Here is a 19,482-nt window from a genome sequence, read left to right as displayed (position 1 = left end):
AGGGAAATCTGACTTAAGTCGAAATTCGGAGAACGGAACTCCGCGTAACTTGAGGACTCCCTTTATAGGCTGTCATTCGAGCGGTACTTTGGCTTTGACAATCTTGAGATACCAGCACTGGATGGTGGCATTGAACTCAACGCAAGTATTTTCCCATTAAAGTAATAGGAACATAAAAAGTTTACTTTTTGGAGCTTTTTGCCATGTTAAAATGCTAATTCCTCACCAAAAACATCACAGAAGTGGTGTTTTCCTCCATTCGCCCCTGCTCTCCAAGCACCAGCGCCTCTTGACCTGAGAAAAGGAGTGGGTACTCACTTTGTGACGTCATTAAGTGCAGAACCACCCCTGCCTGTGCGGACTAAACGCACGCCCACTTTCTCTGAGACCTCCACGGGATAGTGACAAAAGACTTTATCAGTAAACATTCTGTCCAAATGAATTCAAAGCAATCAATTATCTTTTTGCATTATCTTTTGCATTTGCAATGCCAAAGTGCAATGACTATTGGCCGTCTTAAAATCCCAGAAAAGGTATTGACTGACACTTGTGTAAACTAGAAGTAGAACTTTTGCGCTGCTGAACCTAACTGAAAGAGTGGTGTAGTGGTTTAGGGATGATCCGATCATGTGATCGGAAATCAGGCCCGATTTCTTTCCATTTCCAGCTTGTTCATATTACACGACTGCCGACCAGCTTGTCGGGCAGGCGCCAGCCACCAGGCAGCAATGCGCTCCTAAGCCTCCCGGTCAAATTGGATTTCTCAGCCTCGTATCGTCATCATTCAAATTAAGAGTGTCATTTCTAACAGCTGTTTTGTTGTTGTTGTATGTGTGGTTTTTTTTTTAATTACAATTTTTCTTAATTTTTTTTCGATTAACGTTATATTTTTGTTTCTCAAATAAATATTTGGGATATTAAATATTAAATGCAAACACACTTTGTTTAACTTGTTTTCCCGAACGTAGCTACACCACGACTAATTGTCAACATTAAAAAATGAGGGCAAAAACTGTCCAGAGTATGACCCTCACAGTACGCTTATGTTTGGTGTTATTTGTGTGTGTGTGTGTGCGTGCGTGCGTGCGTGTGTACTTGTACATACGACATTGTGAGGACCAAAATACGTCTTGAACCAACATATTGAGGACATTTTTGTGAAGAGTTTGGGTTTGAATTGGGTTGAGGTAAGGATAAGGAATGGGGGTAGGCAATACTTTTTGATGGTTGGGGTTAGGTGAAAGGGCTAGGAAATGCATTATATCTATGGATGTCGTCACAATTGTATAAGTGTGTGTGTGTGTGTATGTGTGTGGTGTTGTTTTTGTTACATAGTGGGGCCAACATTCTGGGATTTTACACAGCCGTCCATGTGGGGCACTTTTACTGGCCCCCACAAGTTAAGACCTCTTTTTGAGGGTCAATACTTGGTTTTAGAGTTTATGTTTGAATTGGGTTATGGTTGAGGTTGTTAGGGTAAGGAATAGGGGTAGGCAATCATTTTTGATGGTTGGAGTTAGGGGAAGGGGCTAGGAAATGCATTATGTCAATGAGATGGCCCCACAAAGATAGTAAAACAAACGCGTGTGTGTGTCTATCTATTGCAGACATTGCCACTGTTGTGGGATACCTGGTGGTTAGCAGGCCATTCTTAAACTTGTCCCACCCGCGACATCAGTCCAGCACACAGTCTGAGCTACTGGAGGTAAGCAATAGCACTAACGCTCATACACAGCCAAAATGCATATACTGCCCTTTCCCTAATTGTATTTACAATTATTGGAGTTACTGGTGGACAGTGGCGTTTCTAGACTGTTTTAACTGGGGTGGAAAGTATGGGTGTGCTACAGGAATTGATATACATCGTTGCAGGCCTAATTACAATACATGTATCAATACACAGGCGTCAGAATCGATATTGCTCATTAATTTTAAATAGGCATTTAAAGTAAGGTTGCTTGCACAGGAACAGCAGCCTCTGAAGTTACTGTTAAGCACTAAGCAGCAGGTGAGGGGGGGAAGAAGAGACAAGGGCGCATCGTACTTAACAAGCAGCGTCTTAGAAGTCCATTGACTTCAATTAGTCCACGTGTCGCATGAGTGCAGCGGAGTGGGGGAGCAGACAAAAAAGGACATGGGTGCCTTGGGTGTTTAGTAGGGATGCACCAAAATACAAATTTTTGGCCAAAATTGAAAAACCGAAAATGAAAAAATGCTTGGCTGAAAACCGAAACGCCGAAAACATCCATCCATCCATCCATTTTCTTAACCGCTTGTCCTCACAAGCTGGCTTCGGCACTAGGCGGGGTACACCCTGAACTGGTTGACGCCGAAAACAAATTATGCCAATTTTTACTATCAATGTATTTATTATATTTAATTAAAATTATAATATTATTATAAAATATTTATTTAGCACTGGCATTTTAACAAAGCACAATATCAATTGAAATGTGCCCAGCCCGCAGACATTTTGGCTGGTACATTAAACACCAAACGAGGGTTGAGGATTTTCTGGCGGTGCAATTGCACTTTATAGCCAATGTTGTTCGCACAGGCGGGCACGGATGTGTGCGGCGTGACAAGGTGCGGCGCACTTAAAATCCGCATATTCACCAAATTTTCTAAATAAATAAATACATTTGTTCGTACCAGCTAATCGGCTTCGGGAACAGACTGCAAACAGCATCCTATACAGGTCTGCCGCCACCCGGCGATAGCTATAAGTGTTTCCGTGTTTAAAACTGTTGATAGCAATAGTGCTAGCATTAGCTAAAGTATTTAGCACGGCCACCGAGATGCCGCTGAAAAAAATGGAAGCGTTCGAGGGGCTCTTTTAAAAAAAAATAAAAAATACAATTAAAAAGAAAAGAAAAGGGGAAGGCGCTGCGGGAGAAAGAGTGGCTCACCTGTATTGCAGTACATGGCAGTGCTGTCTTTTCTCGACCCACTTAAATGTTGTGCACCAAGCGACGCCCCTCTCCTCCGGTGTGCGCTGCGACCCACCGGTGCACACGGTGAAAAGCCAGCGAGAAGAAAAGACGGACACTCACCCCTGCGTTCGCTGTTTAAATCAAACAGACGCTTGCTTGCAGCGTTTTTTTTGCTTGCGTCACCACAACATCCTATTTCGGCCACATTCTTTCGGGTTTAATTATATTTTGGCCGAAATTTTTCTGTGGTCGAATATTCGGTGCATCACTAGTGTTTAGTTTGCATTGTAGCCTACTTATTTTATTTTAACTCTTTGACTGCCAAGCATTTTCAGAAAAGAGGATATAAGCCAGCTGATTTAAGCATTTTGACTGATCTTTCAAGGTCCACAGAAAATTTTGTGTTTGGACTATGGAAACACATACTACCAAATGAAAGATTGAACTCTCATCTTTCATCAGAAAAAAAAAGTTAGTTTCTACTTTATTCCGTTTTTCAGTAATCAACAATAGAAAATAGGTTAGTTTCACCCAAATGCTCTGTTTTGGACCAAAATACGGAGAAATCAAGCTTTTTGTGAAACGATATTATTTCATGCACTCTAGTGAATTTGACACCTTTTTTTTGCCATGAATGATGCCACAAACACCTAAAAAGTGCTTTACTTCTGTAAAACACTACCACCAACAATGAAAAAGTGTTTTTTGATAGCAACATACGTTTATTTACATTCAACAGTGTAACAATTTGACAAAACAATTTGGGAAACTATTTACAAATGTGTGCAACTGTGGTACTATTTACAATTGTGTGGATGTTTCAACTACACAGTTTTTCTTTTTGTGTGGTATATTGTGTAAAACTCCCCTGCGAGCAAGGGGACGCAGCAGGATTTGCACCACAGATTAGTTTCACCGCGATTGCCCCTTCGCGTGCACTTTCTTGCCTGCTTTTTTTTTCCGGGGAGTAGCAGGTATATACTGCAGTGTGTGTTTGGCCATGTTGTCATCAAGTCTACTCTCAGGATCATGATACGGTGACCTGGTGTTACGTCTGGCTTCCTCATGTCCTTCAGTTCCTATGCCGGATGGTAAGAGATGTTCTGATCCATCTTATCCACTCCATTCATGGTGGCATCGTAGTCCAGAACCAGTGTCTTCACCGTGATCAGACTGTACCCACTCCTCCGATGAATATGCATTGGACTCGGGGTACTCTTCATCGTCCGATTGAACGTCCGCATGTGCAGAAGTGCTCGGTTGTGCACCACGTTTTCCGCCGTTAGCATCGCTAGCCGGTGAGGCTTTACGACCCGATCGAAGCCGCCGCGTCAACGCTTCCAACTTCGGCGTCAACCTCGGAGTCACCATCATCATCATCAATGTGCTCTTCAGCATTGGTCGATGCTTTTCGTCTTTGAAAAAAATGCTCAAGCGTAAGCTGCTTGCAACTGGTCGCCATTTTTGCTTCCTCAGCCATTCTCCCCTCAACACTCTAGCTCCGCCTCACGTCTTCTACTGACTCCTACCCGATCTTGTCCAAAGAGTCATCGCTGCCATCTAGTGCCCAAAACTAGTCATTATACTAACTCGATCTGCTTGATACTTTCAGCACAGCTGGCCAAGGCTTTCCTCCACCCGTTTCTAAAAAAAAAACAAAAAAAAAACCATAGTGAACGTCTTTTAACGTCTTTAACTCATTTTGATTTTACTAAACGTTATTAAACGTTTTTGGCTGTCAAAGAGTTAAGTGTAAGTGTGAGGTCTGTTTTAAAAATAGCCCACCAGTTATTGGATGGTGTGTCTTGCTAAGAACAATTAAAACAGAGGAAGAATATCAACATTTATTTACTTATAAACTTAACATGGTACATGTTTCTAAATGTACCAATTTTTCTATATTTTGTTTTAAAACAAAATAGAATGTGTTACATAAAAAAATGCTGGTATTTCCCCAAATATTTCAAATAAGCACATAGTTGTAATTTTAATACTTTGATATTTTTACTCATATCGGCCCATGCCTATTTATAAAGTTTCCCGGTGTGTCTGTGAAAGATGCTCCTTGCTCTGCAGTGCGTGCACATTTAGACCAGACATGCCGCTTGCGCTTGGTGTTAAACCAGAAGAACTGCTAACAAAAAAAAAAATCCATCCACCATAATAAACATATAATTTAGATATACATATAACTGTTATAATAAAAATGCAAGTAAATTATGTAAAATATTGGGATATGTATCGCCTTAAAGATCATGTATTGGGATACATATGTATCGTGAGGTTGTTGGCAATACCCAGCCCTAGTGGCAAGGGTAGTAGCAGGAGGTTCAGTTGGGAGGATGGGAGGTTATGAAGGTTTAACTTCAATTGAAGCCTATACTGTGGTCTTAACAATTCTAGCTGTAAATGATTAGCGCAATTTAAAATGGAATCAAACTATACTCTTTTACACAATTGGGAAAATTCACTGTGGTAAAGAAAACTAAAATAAATACTTCGGTTGATTTTTTATTTTGTTTTTATTCAACCTTTTTCTAAAACATTTTGTTTTGCTTCAATAGTACGCTTAATTTAAAACAAGTAAACCATTCTCCATGTCAACCACAGCCATACAAAAACTGTCAACAACTACCGTCCACACTATGCACACTTGCACTATGAATGTTGTGAAATTATCTATATATATATATATACAAAACTAAATACATACAGCACAATCGATATGCAGCCATTACACGCCATCGGCGACAAAGGCCGGATGCCCCGCATTTTCCATACCCTCAAAGCAAGGCCAGCCCCAGCCGGGCTCTGCCTCCGGCAGCCATCACGGCGAGGGCGGGCGTGGCAAGCAGTGGGAAGCTCTAGGCTAAGCTGGAAATCACATGTTAAATATATTAGATCCAAAGTGGCACGCAGTATGGGGATATTGGGGAAAATTAAGGGCATCCTAAACCATAAATCTATGTATTTACTATTATGATTAGTTATTACAAATATATTTACTGCTCTCTCATGTAACTATGTATTTCTTATTGTGTGGAGGTATGGGGTAACACATATAAGGGCACGGTACAACCGTTATACCTAATGCAAAAAAGAGCCATTAGAATAGTTATACAAAGCTGTACATTGCCTACATTACATTGTAGCAAGTCTTCTCTTGTGTGTTTTCCCATGAACTAAAGGGAAAAATATTTACAAAAATGTGATGTATTACTCACTTTTGTGAGATACTTGCTTACATGCTTGCTTAAATTATTCATTCTTGCTTAAATTATTCAGACCGTCTTGAACAAAATAAAATCTATACATACATACATTTTCCAATGAAAATTACCCAAATAAAAAATAATTAGCTTTCAAAATGCGTATGTGTTTCGAAATGATTGGTCTTACACAATTTTGGACATATTTTCTATAGGATTATTACCAGAGTGGGAGGATGCTCCTTCGGATGTCTCAGGCTCTTGGCAGGATTGTTCTTGCTGGTCGTGAAATGACTCGGCTCTCTGGGTAAGTATTTACTTATGTAAGGCAACAACAACATATATGGTATGTAATTAGTAAGATAACTTGGAAAATTTTAAACTATACATTTGTAATACTGTAAGTTGTTTATATTCTGTGTGTGTTTGTGTGTATATCCATCCATACATACATGTAACCTCGCCAGTCAGATTGATAATTGTGATTCACTCGAGGGAGTTCTTCACATTATCAATCTGGTACTTGCCTAGGCAGACCCATTCGGGAAAGGTGGGACTTTCTATACAATACTTCGAGCTGATTGGACGATGCAACATCTGTGCATTTGTTTTGACCAACCAAGGCAACGGATGAAAATCTCATCCTCGGGGGGCACAAACAGCTTTACCAGATAAAAATGCATGAAACGCCTCTTGCTGTTCAAATTCGACAAGGAAGCAGTGAGTAATTCTGCGAGAACACAATTAATTACAGCATCCATTCGTCTGTTAGGTTTGTTTCCCCCCGCCATCGGCGCTTATTTGTTTAGTCCTGCCTAACCAACTGATTGGTCCGACCTAAAAAAGGTTGGCTACAAACGTATCAGCGAGAGTGGTACAAGATGTATTCTCCGGAGTTTGTGAACTCAAATACCGCAATAATTCATCTTGCTGGCAAGATGCTAACATCCATCCATCCATCCATCGACTTACGCTTATCCAGGGTCGGGTCAAGTAGCGGGGGCAGCAGCTTTACCAGATAAGCCCAGACTTCCTTCTCCCCAGCCAGCCACTTCATCCAGCTCCTCTGGGTGGATTCTGAGTCGTTCCCAGGCCAGCCGGGAAAAATATAGTGTCTCCTGGTGGAATGGGCCCAGAACACCTCGCCTGGGATTCGTCCAGGCGTCATCCTATTCAGATGCCTTAGCCACCTCATCTGGCTCCTCCCAACGTGGAGGGGCAACAGCTCGACTCTGAACACCTCCCGGATAACAAAGCTTCTCACCCTATCTCTAAGGAAGAGCCCGGATAGCGAGACACCAGAGTGAAGGAAGCTCATTTTGGACGCTTGGATATTGTTTTTTCGGTCAGGAAACACAGCTCGTGACCTTACGCTGAGTTCACACTGACTGCGTAACAGATGTGAAGTGGTTTGCCGTACAGACAGCAATTCACACCGAGTGCGTTGCGTGAGCTGTATGTGTCTGGAAATCTGCACCCGCGAGATCACAAGATCACAGGGGGTTTACGCTGAATAGCAATAACAACCGTGGATATAGAGCGGTACTTGTAAACAATAGCCACGCTTGACTGTCGTTCACATCGATATGTTTTTTGGACATTATTTCTGGGACTTTTACCATGGCTCTACCAAGTACGTTTTTTGTTTAAATAGTGTTTTTTGTCATTTTTAATTTATTTTGAGCACGTTTTTTTTGCCTTTTAAATGAAAGACTCATGTCAAGCTATATGATCCTGCCCCAAGTGGAGAAGTTCAAGTATCTTGGGGTCACGAGTGAGGGCAGGATGGAACGGGAGAACAGGCGGATCGGTGTAGCGTCTGCTGTGATGTGGACTCTGTACCTGTCCATTGTGGTAAAGAAGGAGCTGAGCCGAAAGGCGAAACTCTCAATTTACCGGTTGTTCTACATTCCTACCCTCACCTATGGTGACAAGCTGTAGGTTGTGACCGAAAGAACAAGATCTCGGACACAAGCAGCCAAAATGAGTTTCTTCCGGCTTTTCCTTAAATAGGGTGAGGAGCTCAGTCATCCGGGAGTCGAGCCGCTGCTCCTCCACATTGAAAGGAGCCATCTGAGTCACGTCAAGTTTATTTATATAGCCCTTAATCACAAAAGAGTCTCAAAGAACTTCACATGCCCACAGTTGACAAATATTAACAAAATCCCCTGATCGAACAAGAGGGCAAAGAAAAACAAAAAAAAAGTATCGGGAAAAATAAGAAACCTCGAGAAGGGGCCGCAAATGTGGTAATCCCCCTTCCAGGATGACCAGGCAGCAATGGATGCCAAGTGGGTAACAATTTACACAGTATGTGATGCTAAAAATATCAACTAGTATAGTACGAAAGTCCATTTAGGAAGTTGAAGCACTGCGAGAAGTTGCCGTCAGGGAAGTGGGTCCTCATCCAAACCCGGTCCTGTTTGTCGGTGCAGCAATCTCCATGGCAGCAACTCCAAGGTGATGGTCTGCTTCAGATCTCGTTTCGGTCAATTAGTGTCTCCCAGCCGGGGAGAAGGGAGTAAAAAAGAGAGAGCAGCGGCAGTCACCAGGCCCATGTGTTAGCCAAATGCAAGAGTTTAAAAATTTGTCTTAAAATGAGATTTAAACGTTTCAACAGATGTAGTGGCTCTGACCTCCAAGGGTAGGGCATTCCAGAGCACTGGAGCCCAAATCAAAAATGCCCGTGACTTCTTTTTGGCTCTTGGGATCACCAAAACAACAGCGTATTGCGAATGAAGGTTTCTTGTTAGAACGTACGGTAGGTACGATTGAGTTGACGAGATAGGCCGTGTAATATTTTATATATAAGTAACAAAACTTGAAATTGAAATTGCATCTCAAGTCTACCAGAAGCCAATACAAGTTGGCTAGTGTCAGGCTATGATTCAACTTTCTCGTCTGCGACAAAATTCTAGCTGCAGCATTTTGTACTAACTGCAGACTTTTAAGACTGCTCATGGGAAGACCAGTGATAGTGAAAGTGGTAAATCTATAATATTTAAAACGGAAGATCCTAAAATGGTAAACAATGTCTAACCAGTTTGCCTGAAAGCGGGTCAAGCAAGCAGTTGTTTATTTCGCCGCACTAACCAGTTGTGTAAGGTTTTCAAGGGATACTTTATTAAAATGAGAGCTGTCTGACATCAAAAATTGCGCGATTTGACTGGGTTTTAGCCACAGAGCCCATAATCTCATCTCTAATCATTTTTATTAAGACCAATAATTCTAGAGAATTAATTAGTTTTATGCTAAAACCAGAGCTTCTTTATATTTTAGCCATAAAATTGCACCACACCTGACGGAAGACTTGAAGTTACGTTGAACGCCATTTGCACTCAAGCTGCCTACATGATTGTTTAAGTTTGTTAATGAAATAAAATTTGTTACATCTGTAAACCACAAAGTAAGCCTTTTCGGATTAGTTAATGGCAAGGGTCGTTAACAAAGCAGTGTTAAAGATATTTGTAAGATTATCTATTAAACCAGTATAAGAAGGAAAGGATTCATTTTCTAGAGGTAGTAACTCAGAACGCATAAGTGAACTAATATTACGGCTGCTGTATCTTTGGTTATAGTTGGGACGATGGCAATAAACCAAAAGTATTGTCAAATTTAATAAAGTAATGGTCAGACATAGCCATAGTATACGGCAAACCATTACATTTGAGGTTGCTAAACTCCGGGTTAGTACCACATCTAAAGTATTACCATTCCAAGTATCCGCGAATGCGCAAACGCAAAGGCATTTGCTGTGCTGTTTCAGCACCCCCACCTGGCAGTCGGAACCAATACTATCAATTATTGTCTGAAATGCTGCAGTAAGTGGTTCTAATGGGGAATTCATATGAATATTAAAGTCACCCATAATTTGTATATTATCTGCGTACGTTACCAAGTCAGCCACAAGTTCAGAAAATTCATAGAGAAAGCCAGAGTAAGGTCCAGGAGGACGGTAAATAACCACGAGATAAAGCAGCAGTAAGGTTTAAACTTCAAAGGCGTTACCGGAGCAAGAACTAAAATTAATTACAGATTTGGAAATAAGGGCGACACCGCCGCCCTTCTTACAAGGCCGCGCAACATGAGAACCCGCAAAGTTTGGAGGACAGGCCTCATTTAGGGATACAAACTCATCTGGTTTTAACCACGTCCCTCAAAGACCAATCAAGATAAGGTTATAGTCTCAAATTAGGTCATTAACATGCAAGGCTTTTGAAGAAAGTAATCTAATATTTGTAAAACTGATTGTTAATAGGTTAGTTAGTAGGTTGATCCGAGCTATTTAACATTACAGAATGCCTAGTCATAATATTAATAACATGAATAACATTGCGTTGCCTGCCTGAGGTGGCTTGGACATCTGGTTCAGATACCTCCTGGACACCTCCATAGAGATGTGTTCTGGGCATGTCCCACCGGCAGTAGGTCCCGGGGATGACCCAGGACACGCTGGAGTGACTGTCTTTCGGCTGGCCTGGGTTTTTTGTGTTTTTATTTTTATTTTTTTATGTTTTTGGGGATGAAGCTGTAAGCTAAAATAGAGATAATATCTGTCGCTGGCATCGGGCTGAAAGCTTAAGCTGTACCTCCAAAATGGCTGCTTTTCAGGAGGCCCCAAAAAAAAGCATTTTTGTTCAACCATTAACAATCATGCTAGAGCAAGCCATTTTAACACTATAGTTTGATCAATTATACGTGCGCATGCGCACACACACGCGCACACACACACACACCCACCCACACACACCTTCTGCTCAACTCAGTTATTTCTGATCTCATGTGGTTGTTGTCTTTTCCTTCCCTACAGATTCACAACTCGTATCACTGAATTGATAAAAGTCCTGACGGATTTAAATTCTGGCAAATATGAACGCACCATGGTGTCCCAACAGAAGGGTATATTTTGTTTGTTGCAATCATATTCTTTTTCATTGCCACAGCTTTTTCTTGGTATGAAGTGACATAATTAGTTGATGTTAATGTAAGAGTACACGTTATGCATTTTTCAACTAAAATCCCACACTGCTTGCCATCTGACTAGGGATATACTAACAGTAAAACAGAGAACTCGCCACCAAGTTGACTCTTCTGTGCTCTCATTACTGTCCTCAGTCAGGTCCTCCTTTCTTGTATATAAACAATGTGTCGCGGGATTTTGAACCTTGATCCACATACAAGACACACCTCTGTCAATTTTTGAGAAAGTTTTACTTTAAAGTGCGCTTTATAGTCGTGAAAATACGGTCTCCCAAGCTGAAGGTCGTGAGTTCGTTCCTCAACCCTTGAGTGACATTTATTTATTTATATATGTATTTATTTATTTTACTCTCTTCCAATTGTAAATACTACTCTAAAACTGAGTCTATTTAGTCCCAATCTAAATAGGCAAATTTACTCTACATAATTGACTGCGCACCTTAAGCGATTTTGAGTGCAAGCCTTTTTTTAACATTTTCACAATTAATAATAATAATAATAGTAGTAGTAGTAATACAATTTTTAAAAAACAAACAAAACTATATTAAATTATAACAAAGGAAAATCAGACACACTTTCACATGCACGAGGGGGCAGGAGGAAGTATAAACAATGGTGATAGGAGGAAGTAAAAAACAGGTATGTTAACGGTTTACTAGATATGTTCAGATTCTGCTCTTTTGGGCTCATAATGTAGCGTGAAAAGTAGATCCCAAACGGTTGATCACTCTTGTGACCACATTGTTGTGGTTTATAATATATTTAACTATCACAATGTCCCAAATACCATAGGTTTGGACAAAAAAAAAAAATGATTCAACTGGCTATTGTTCGTCAAGAACAACTATAACAAGGTAGCAGACTCCTCAATCGATACAAAATTAGGCATTGTTAAGCCCCTATCCCACTGAGCTGTGAACATTCCCGAATGTTGAATTAGCAAAATATGAGGTTGTCGCCCCCGTTATTTTGCGACATATCTACGACGTGTTTACGATGTAAAAGCGGCAATTTGAGTCAAATTGACCCACACAACAGATTAAAATTATTATTTTCCATTTCCTTTTTATTACACAATGTAATTATTGGACATTTTTGTACAGTCACTCTTCACAGTGACGCGTTTGTGTGCAAGCAACACGGTCCTGTTCATTTTGGACTCATTTCCTGGTCTAATTGTGCTATAAAAATGAGTACGGTGTCATCAAATTTAGATATCACTCCATCTCATGTTTCGTATTCTTTCTTCAAGAAAAAAAGAGAAAAAAGACATTTAATTGTAGAAGTGACTGCAGCGCGACACAGCCAACCACTGGTCCATGCATTGCGGTCGCATGAATGAAAACCGTGACTGATTGTCCCCCAAATTTAGTAGTACATGTGTAGACATGTGTTAATCATAGGTTAAAAATATTAGAACGAAACCTTGCAATATTTTTGATCATATTTACGACGGAATTATAATAATAAAAATAATATTAATAATAATAATGCATAACGCTTTCGAATATCATCCAAAATATTGTGAGTTTCGTTCTAATATTTCCAGACATGTACTCATAAATTTGGGGGACAATCAGTCGTGTATTTTTATTTTTTTACATAAATTTACGTAATGTTTTGCTACAGGCAAACGGGATCGAGCCATCACGACATAAACAATTATACGTATAAAACACTGCGAGATTTGTTCTAATATTTTCAGACTATCATTAGCACATGTATCCATAAATTCACGCTTCTCATTTACAATGTTGGCAAAACAGTGCAAGGAGATTTTTCAACATGTTTCGACAATGGCGGCAGCCACGAATAACTCCGAACACAAATACGACATATTCCGACCAATTCCGAACCCTGTCGAACTCTTGCGAAACTCAACTTTCGCAACGTTCGTGACTCAGTTTGATAGGGGCTTTAGATACATCGATTGCAAAGATGTGGACTGGCTATCGCGAGGATATGAATAGGTTGCGTGAAACTTCATAGCTTTCATCTTTTATAACGAGCAAGAGCTAGTTTCTTTTACATTTCAGTAGTGTTACTATTCAAGCTAGTTCCAGTCATAGCAAAGTAGCGCTCATAGATGCTTAATTCCACGGATGTTGTAAACAAATACGATGACACATTGCGCACCTTTTTTTGGGGGGGGGCTCACCGTCAACTCTGGGCTTGCACATGGCATGTACGGTGTGCGCGGCTGCGCATGTCACAGCGAGTTACAACATGCAACTGGAGATAATACCAGACGTCTGTACATCTATGCATTTCCTATGGTTATCGAGTCCACGCAGTCCACTTGTACGTTCCGGTGTTGGTACTCCATGCGAGCCCCTGCTGTGACTATCATGTTTTGATTCAAACTTCACGCAGGTATGCCCCGAAGCCAACACACCAGCCTACAAAAAAATATAATAAAATAATGCAAATTATATAACATTCTTCTGTCTGAATAAGCAATTACAGATTAGGAGAAAAAAAAACTTGCTAGTGCTACCTTATGGAACTAATAAACCAAATTGTGCAAACAATATAATATGTCATTGTTCACACCAGCTGAGACTGGCTGTATGTTTTCGAGCACACAGTACTTAAAGATTACCCTTCAGTCGCGGAAAGGATAGTAGACTAGATGTAAGTCATGGCCTTGGCGGGATCTTGAAACTCCAGGCTTTAATTCTTGAAGGTGATTTGGAATCTTGCTGGATAGAACAATCCAAAACGCACGTCACGACGCCCCCGCAAAGCTTTCCGTGCATCTGTGAATTAGGCTCGGGCTTTCGCAACACCTGTGGTGGTGTCCGGGAAAAAGCTGATCCTTTTTCCATTCTACATCAGCGGAGCTTTCTCCCTGGCTCTTCTCAAGATGTCCACAGCTTCTCTATTGTTGTGCATTTTGGCAATGATCACTCGGGGCCTGTGGTCAACTGGCTTCCTCGGTGCAAGTGTACGGTGCCACCGATCAACTTTGACATCCCTGTCCAGCTGAAGAACTTGTCTGATGATTTTAGACACTTCCTTTGGACTACTGGAGTTCGGATATTCATCGATGCCCACAATGCGGATGTTTCCACGCTTCATCCTTCTTTCCAAATCTTCACACTTCTCCCGAACTGATTTTACGTCGTTCTGGAGCCCTCTGGAACCGTGGCTTTCAATTCGGTTACATCATCCGACCATGCAGACATATCATCCTTCACTTCCTGGACGTCGGTTTCGATGCTATCAAATAGAGCATTCACCGCAACAGCGCTGTTAGCAATCTCGGCCCGCGCAGCCTGGAGCTCAGCTTTGAGAGCGGCGAAGTCATTCGCCAGGGCATTTTTAAGTTCCTCTCTTATGATTTGGGTGATGTTGCCTCTCAAGGTCGTCAGAATCTGTGCTTTGATGTTGTCCCCATGTCCCGAGGTGACAGTGAGCTCTTGGAGTTGTCCGATTCGGCAGCTTGAAGCCTCGCAGTTGGCCTGTTGAACTTCTCACCTGCGCCGTCAAACTTAAATTTCTGTAGCTTATCCACCATGCGCCTAGAGATGAGCCACGTTAGCGAGTCCTTGAAGGTTCAAAGTTTTAATACACAAATTTGCGTATCAAAAGAGCAGGAAAATTTTACTTTTTTTAAGTGAAATGAAAAAAAGTCTGCAGGAGCTCAGAGAAGCACGTCTTTACTTCATTTCGGCTTGCCGTCCACCTCATGTTGATGTATTTTTAAAGGTTAAATATATTTTCAAATTAAATGATCTGGATTCAATTCAGCCTTTTATTTTCCTGATCCGTGTTGAATAGAACAAAAAACAATTATAACTGTCGATAGCGACTAATCCTTAAACTGTGATACATTTTTCAGTCATATCACCCAGGTGTATGTTGCAGTCTTCTTAAATAATTGATTTAATATATGAAAATATAAAAGCTCTTCTTTTTTTTTTCTTAGCATGTTTGAAAGTACTGTAGAAATTGTGGTGTTTTATGATTAACGTCTACAGCAACAATTGTCAACTGTTACATTGTTTTGAATATCGAAATGAATCATATTGAATCGCAAATAATATCGCTCCCAAACTTAATCGAATCGTATGGAACCTGCTCTGAAAGATATCGCTTTTCCATCGCAACCTGTGTATCGAGATAAGTATCAAATCGGCCTCATGCCAGAAATTCCTACCACTAAAATACGACTAATTAATCATTCAGACCTAGGTCTCAGTAATACTTGATGTTCATAAATTAATACAGAAAATAAGTGGACTGTCTATGACTGAATGGTGTATTTCACTTACAGATTTTGACACAACAGAAAGTCTGACACACATGCTCGGAAAAGGTCAAATTATCAACAGAGATAACATCATTAAGTAAGTGTCTTTGTACCTCTTTGTCGTATTAGTTTTTTATTTAAACCCTATTTTGTTTTGCAGATTTGACCATACCCCTTTAGCAACGCCAAATGGAGACATTCTAATCAAAGACCTCACATTTGAGGTATGGTGATTCCTTTTATTGTGGTTACATTTACAAAACTGTAACTGAATATTTGTCTGTTGAATTACGCTTAATTAAGTGTGTGATTAGCTCAGTTTAACTTTGGCTTGTTAAGTCAAGCCAAATATATTTATATTGCCCTTAATCACAAAAGAGTCTCAAAGGGCTTCAGACACCCCGCAGTTGACAAATATTCACAACATCCCATAATCTTAACCACAAGAGGGCAAGGAAAAACAACAACAAAAACATCAACTTACCCATTTGTGACATGAAACCCTTTGCAAGGAAAAACACAACTGCAATATGTGTTACCTTTTCAGTTTGTTTTATAAATTCTAGAAGGTGAATTAAGTTATATAAAAGTAGTTTTCAGTATTTTAACATGCTTCATTTTCTCGCCTGCTTAAGGTGAGTTCTGGCACTAACGTTCTTGTCTGTGGACCAAATGGATGTGGCAAGAGTTCATTGTTCAGAGTGCTTGGAGAGGTATGTTTTTTTTCTTTTTTGTGTCCATATCATGGAGCATGCACTACACTAAGATCCAAAACAAACAAACAAAAACAGACAATCCAAATTTTCCCATCATTGTTCTACAATGGAAAGCATGTATTGCCAAATTTTTGTGAGATTTTTGTTTTTATGCAAAGATCAAACAAAACTTGTTTATGTTTCAGATCAAAAGGGAAAAAAACTTGCAGGCATGAAATCACTCACCTTTAGGAAATTGCGCTGTTTTTAAACTAAAACAGGTGACCTACGTGAATCGTGCCGCTCCGATGTGGTAGTTTCGTTTTGTTTCGTTTATTGAGAGCCCAAGTCCTGGGGTCTTTTCCAAATTCATTACAATCATTTAAAATAAACATGTAAACATATGCACACCTACACACACACACACCCCCACACACGCCCACACACACACACAAACACACTAGACAACAACAAAAATAAATAAAAGAAATGAAAGGTCAATGTCAATTCAGTAAAATAACATAAAATAATACATACGTAATAATTGTAACACAATCAAAATAAATTTGCTCCAATTATTTTACAATTATATAAATGAATTAAGAAATCAAACACTTAAGCTTATTGTTACAGTGCTGATTAATTATTGTGTAAACAAAAGAAGTTTCAACTTCCTTTTAAAACTTAGTTTGTTATTTTCTAATAACAAAAATCCAGGTAATGAATTCCATGCAACCATGGCTCGATAAAATACAGTTTGCTGCTTTTGAGTTGTTCTACATGAAGGCAATACACACCTTTCTTCATTAAACTGACGTACGATACGATACGATATACTTTTATTTTCCCCGTGGGGAACTTTTTCCTGGACTCCGTCCAGCTGCAGTTACAGTAAGGAAGAAACAACAGAATAGAAAGAGATAAAATTAAAGTTAAATAAGAAGTGCAGCAATAAGAAATCTTCACAGAAGTATACCTGTGTAGAGAAGTACATACATGAGGACTGCACACACCCATATACACACACACACTCCTAAATATATATATACACATGAGTATGTACAGCACGGCTGCATATATTCCACACACACAACATTGCACCATATATCTATTGTACTGAGTTAATGTCGGTTGTTAAGCAGTTTGATGGATGTCGGCAGGAATGAGTTCTTGTAGCGGTTCAGCCTGGTTCTGGGGGCCCTGAATCCCATGCCGGAAGGCAGTAGCTGGAACTCATGAATGAATGTGAGTCGGGTCAGTAACAATTTTCTGTGCCAGTCCGGTGACGGACCGCTCATAAAGCATCTGTAGGGAAGGATGATTCCTGACCCCCATGATCTTCATGGCAGTCCGCACCAGACCGGCAATCAGGTTGCCGTACCAGGCCGCAATGCCGTATCTGATGATACTTTCCAATGCAGCCCGGTAGAACAACAGCATGATCCTCTGCTCCACTCCATAGACCCTAAGTCTGCGTAGGAAATAGAGACGCTGTTGGAGTTTGGAGCAGAGACTTCCAACATGTACCCTCCAGCTGAGTGTGTTGTCAATGTGGACCCCCAGATACCTGTATGAACCCACCTGGCTGATGTGATTGCTTTTAATGACGACTGGCCTGTGGTCACCAACAGCTTTTGGATCAAATATCACCTCCTCTGTCTTCCCCACATTGAGCACAAGATGATTCTGGTCATACCACTGGACAAATTTCTCTATTTCTGAGAAATAGTCCAGTGGGCTACCGCCGGCCTGCAGCAAGCTGACGATAGCTGTGTCATCAGAGAACTTAATGATAAAGTTCTCTGGGTGTGATGTCACACAATCATTTGTGTACAACGTGAAGAGGACCGGGGAGCTGACGCAGCCCTGTGGGGCGCCTGTGCTTATCAATCTGGGTTCCGAGAGGGAGCTGTTGACCCTGACTTGCTGTGTGCGCTGTGTCAGGAAGGAGTGATACCACTTCGAGATGTACGGGTTCACATTCATCTCCTTCAGTTTACCCAAAACCAAATGCGGCTGCATTGTGTTGAACGCTGAGCTAAAGTCAACGAACAACACACGTGCATAAGCTTTAGGGCCGTCTGGGTGTTTGCTGACCAGATGTGTGATGCCGTTGATAGCATCGTCAGTGTCGCGACCCTGCTTGTAGGCAAACTGAAGGGAGTCTAAGTGTGCATCCACCTCCCCCCTGAGCAGAGTCACCATCAGCCTCTCGAAACACTTCATGACAATAGAAGTTAGAGCCACAGGCCTGAAGTCATTATTGACCACAGGACATTGTTTTTTAGGAACTGGGGTGATTACTGATTTTTTCCAGAGACTGGGAATGGAGTGTGAGTCCACAGATCTCTGGAAGATGGGCTGCCATGCCGCTGTGAGCTCCTCTGCACAGGATTTTAGCAGAAAGGCAGATATCCCATCCGGTCCTGAGGCCTTTTTTGTGCAGACAGACCTAAAAGCAGATTGGACATCATGGGGATGAATCACCAGCCTTGAGTCCTGCTCATTCACTGAAATGGACCTCAGGACCTCCCCACATTCAGAGGAGAAGTCCTGGGTTTCGAATCTTCAATAAAAGTCATTCAGCTCCCTTGCCTTCTGGAGGTCATTTAAGGTGCTGAGACCTTTTTGAGCAGGAGTCAAGTTGGTGATCCTCCTCATGGTGTCCCACATTTCCTTGGAGTTGTTCGCAGCAAAGTGTTGTTCTATAGTCTCTTTGTGTTTCCTTTTTGCTTCTTTAAGCATGTGATTAAGTTATTTTTGAACCAGTTTGAGCTGGGCTCTGTCCTGGTTCTTAAATGCCCTGTTTTTGCAGTTAATACAGTCTTTAACCTCCTTAGTAATGTACTGTTTGTTGTTGAGGTAAACAGTTATTTCCTTTGTTGGTATGATGTTGTCCACACAGAATTGAATATAGTCAGTTACAGTCACAGCAGCAGTATCCACATCCAGCCCATGAAAGATATTCCACTCCGTGCATAGGAAACATCCTTTAAGGGTCTCAATGCTGTCTTGAGACCAGATTTTAACAGTCTTCCTCTGTGGTTTGCTGCGTTTGAGAGCTGTTTTGTAGGTTGGGATGAGGTGAATTGTGTTGTACTGACATATGCGTTCATATGTCATATGACGTGTGCCATATCCATGATAATCTGAAAAAAAGAGAAACTTTGCCATAAATAATTTATGGCATTTTTGCTAAAATAATATTCCTAATAAATGTTAAAAAAGATCTCAATCTGCATTTAACTGTTAACCAAGCCAAGTTATCATGCATTATCACATTTGTTTGATACGAACAACCCAACACAATTCTTGCTGCTCTATTTGGAAAACGTATTTAAATTACTTTCACTCGTGTTTGACCACACCACTGATGTGTAATCCAATTATGAAAGTACCAAAGATTGAAC

At 40.7% G+C, this 19,482-nt stretch overlaps 1 protein-coding gene across 3 annotated transcripts in view; it reads left to right on the top strand.

Moving 5' to 3' along the window:
- LOC147155499 (ATP-binding cassette sub-family D member 3-like) overlaps window positions 1–19,482 on the top strand; it is a 110,279-nt gene that overhangs the window by 60,560 nt on the left and 30,237 nt on the right. For all 3 annotated transcript variants that reach the window (XR_015092042.1, XR_015092041.1, XM_086065902.1), the window contains exons 13-18: window positions 1,608–1,705; window positions 6,358–6,449; window positions 10,953–11,041; window positions 15,402–15,474; window positions 15,538–15,601; window positions 16,013–16,090. Coding sequence is in view for 1 of the 3 variants with exons in the window: in XM_086065902.1 (XP_085922028.1) it covers window positions 1,608–1,705; window positions 6,358–6,449; window positions 10,953–11,041; window positions 15,402–15,474; window positions 15,538–15,601; window positions 16,013–16,090 (494 nt within the window). In the remaining 2 variants the exon portion in view is untranslated. The remainder of the gene's footprint in view (window positions 1–1,607; window positions 1,706–6,357; window positions 6,450–10,952; window positions 11,042–15,401; window positions 15,475–15,537; window positions 15,602–16,012; window positions 16,091–19,482) is intronic.

The sequence above is a fragment of the Leptonotus elevatus genome, chromosome 21, assembly GCF_054856555.1.
Source record: "Leptonotus elevatus isolate MCC_2025b chromosome 21, RoL_Lele_1.0, whole genome shotgun sequence".
Lineage (NCBI taxonomy): Eukaryota > Metazoa > Chordata > Actinopteri > Syngnathiformes > Syngnathidae > Leptonotus > Leptonotus elevatus.
This window is presented reverse-complemented; position numbering and strand designations above follow the sequence as displayed.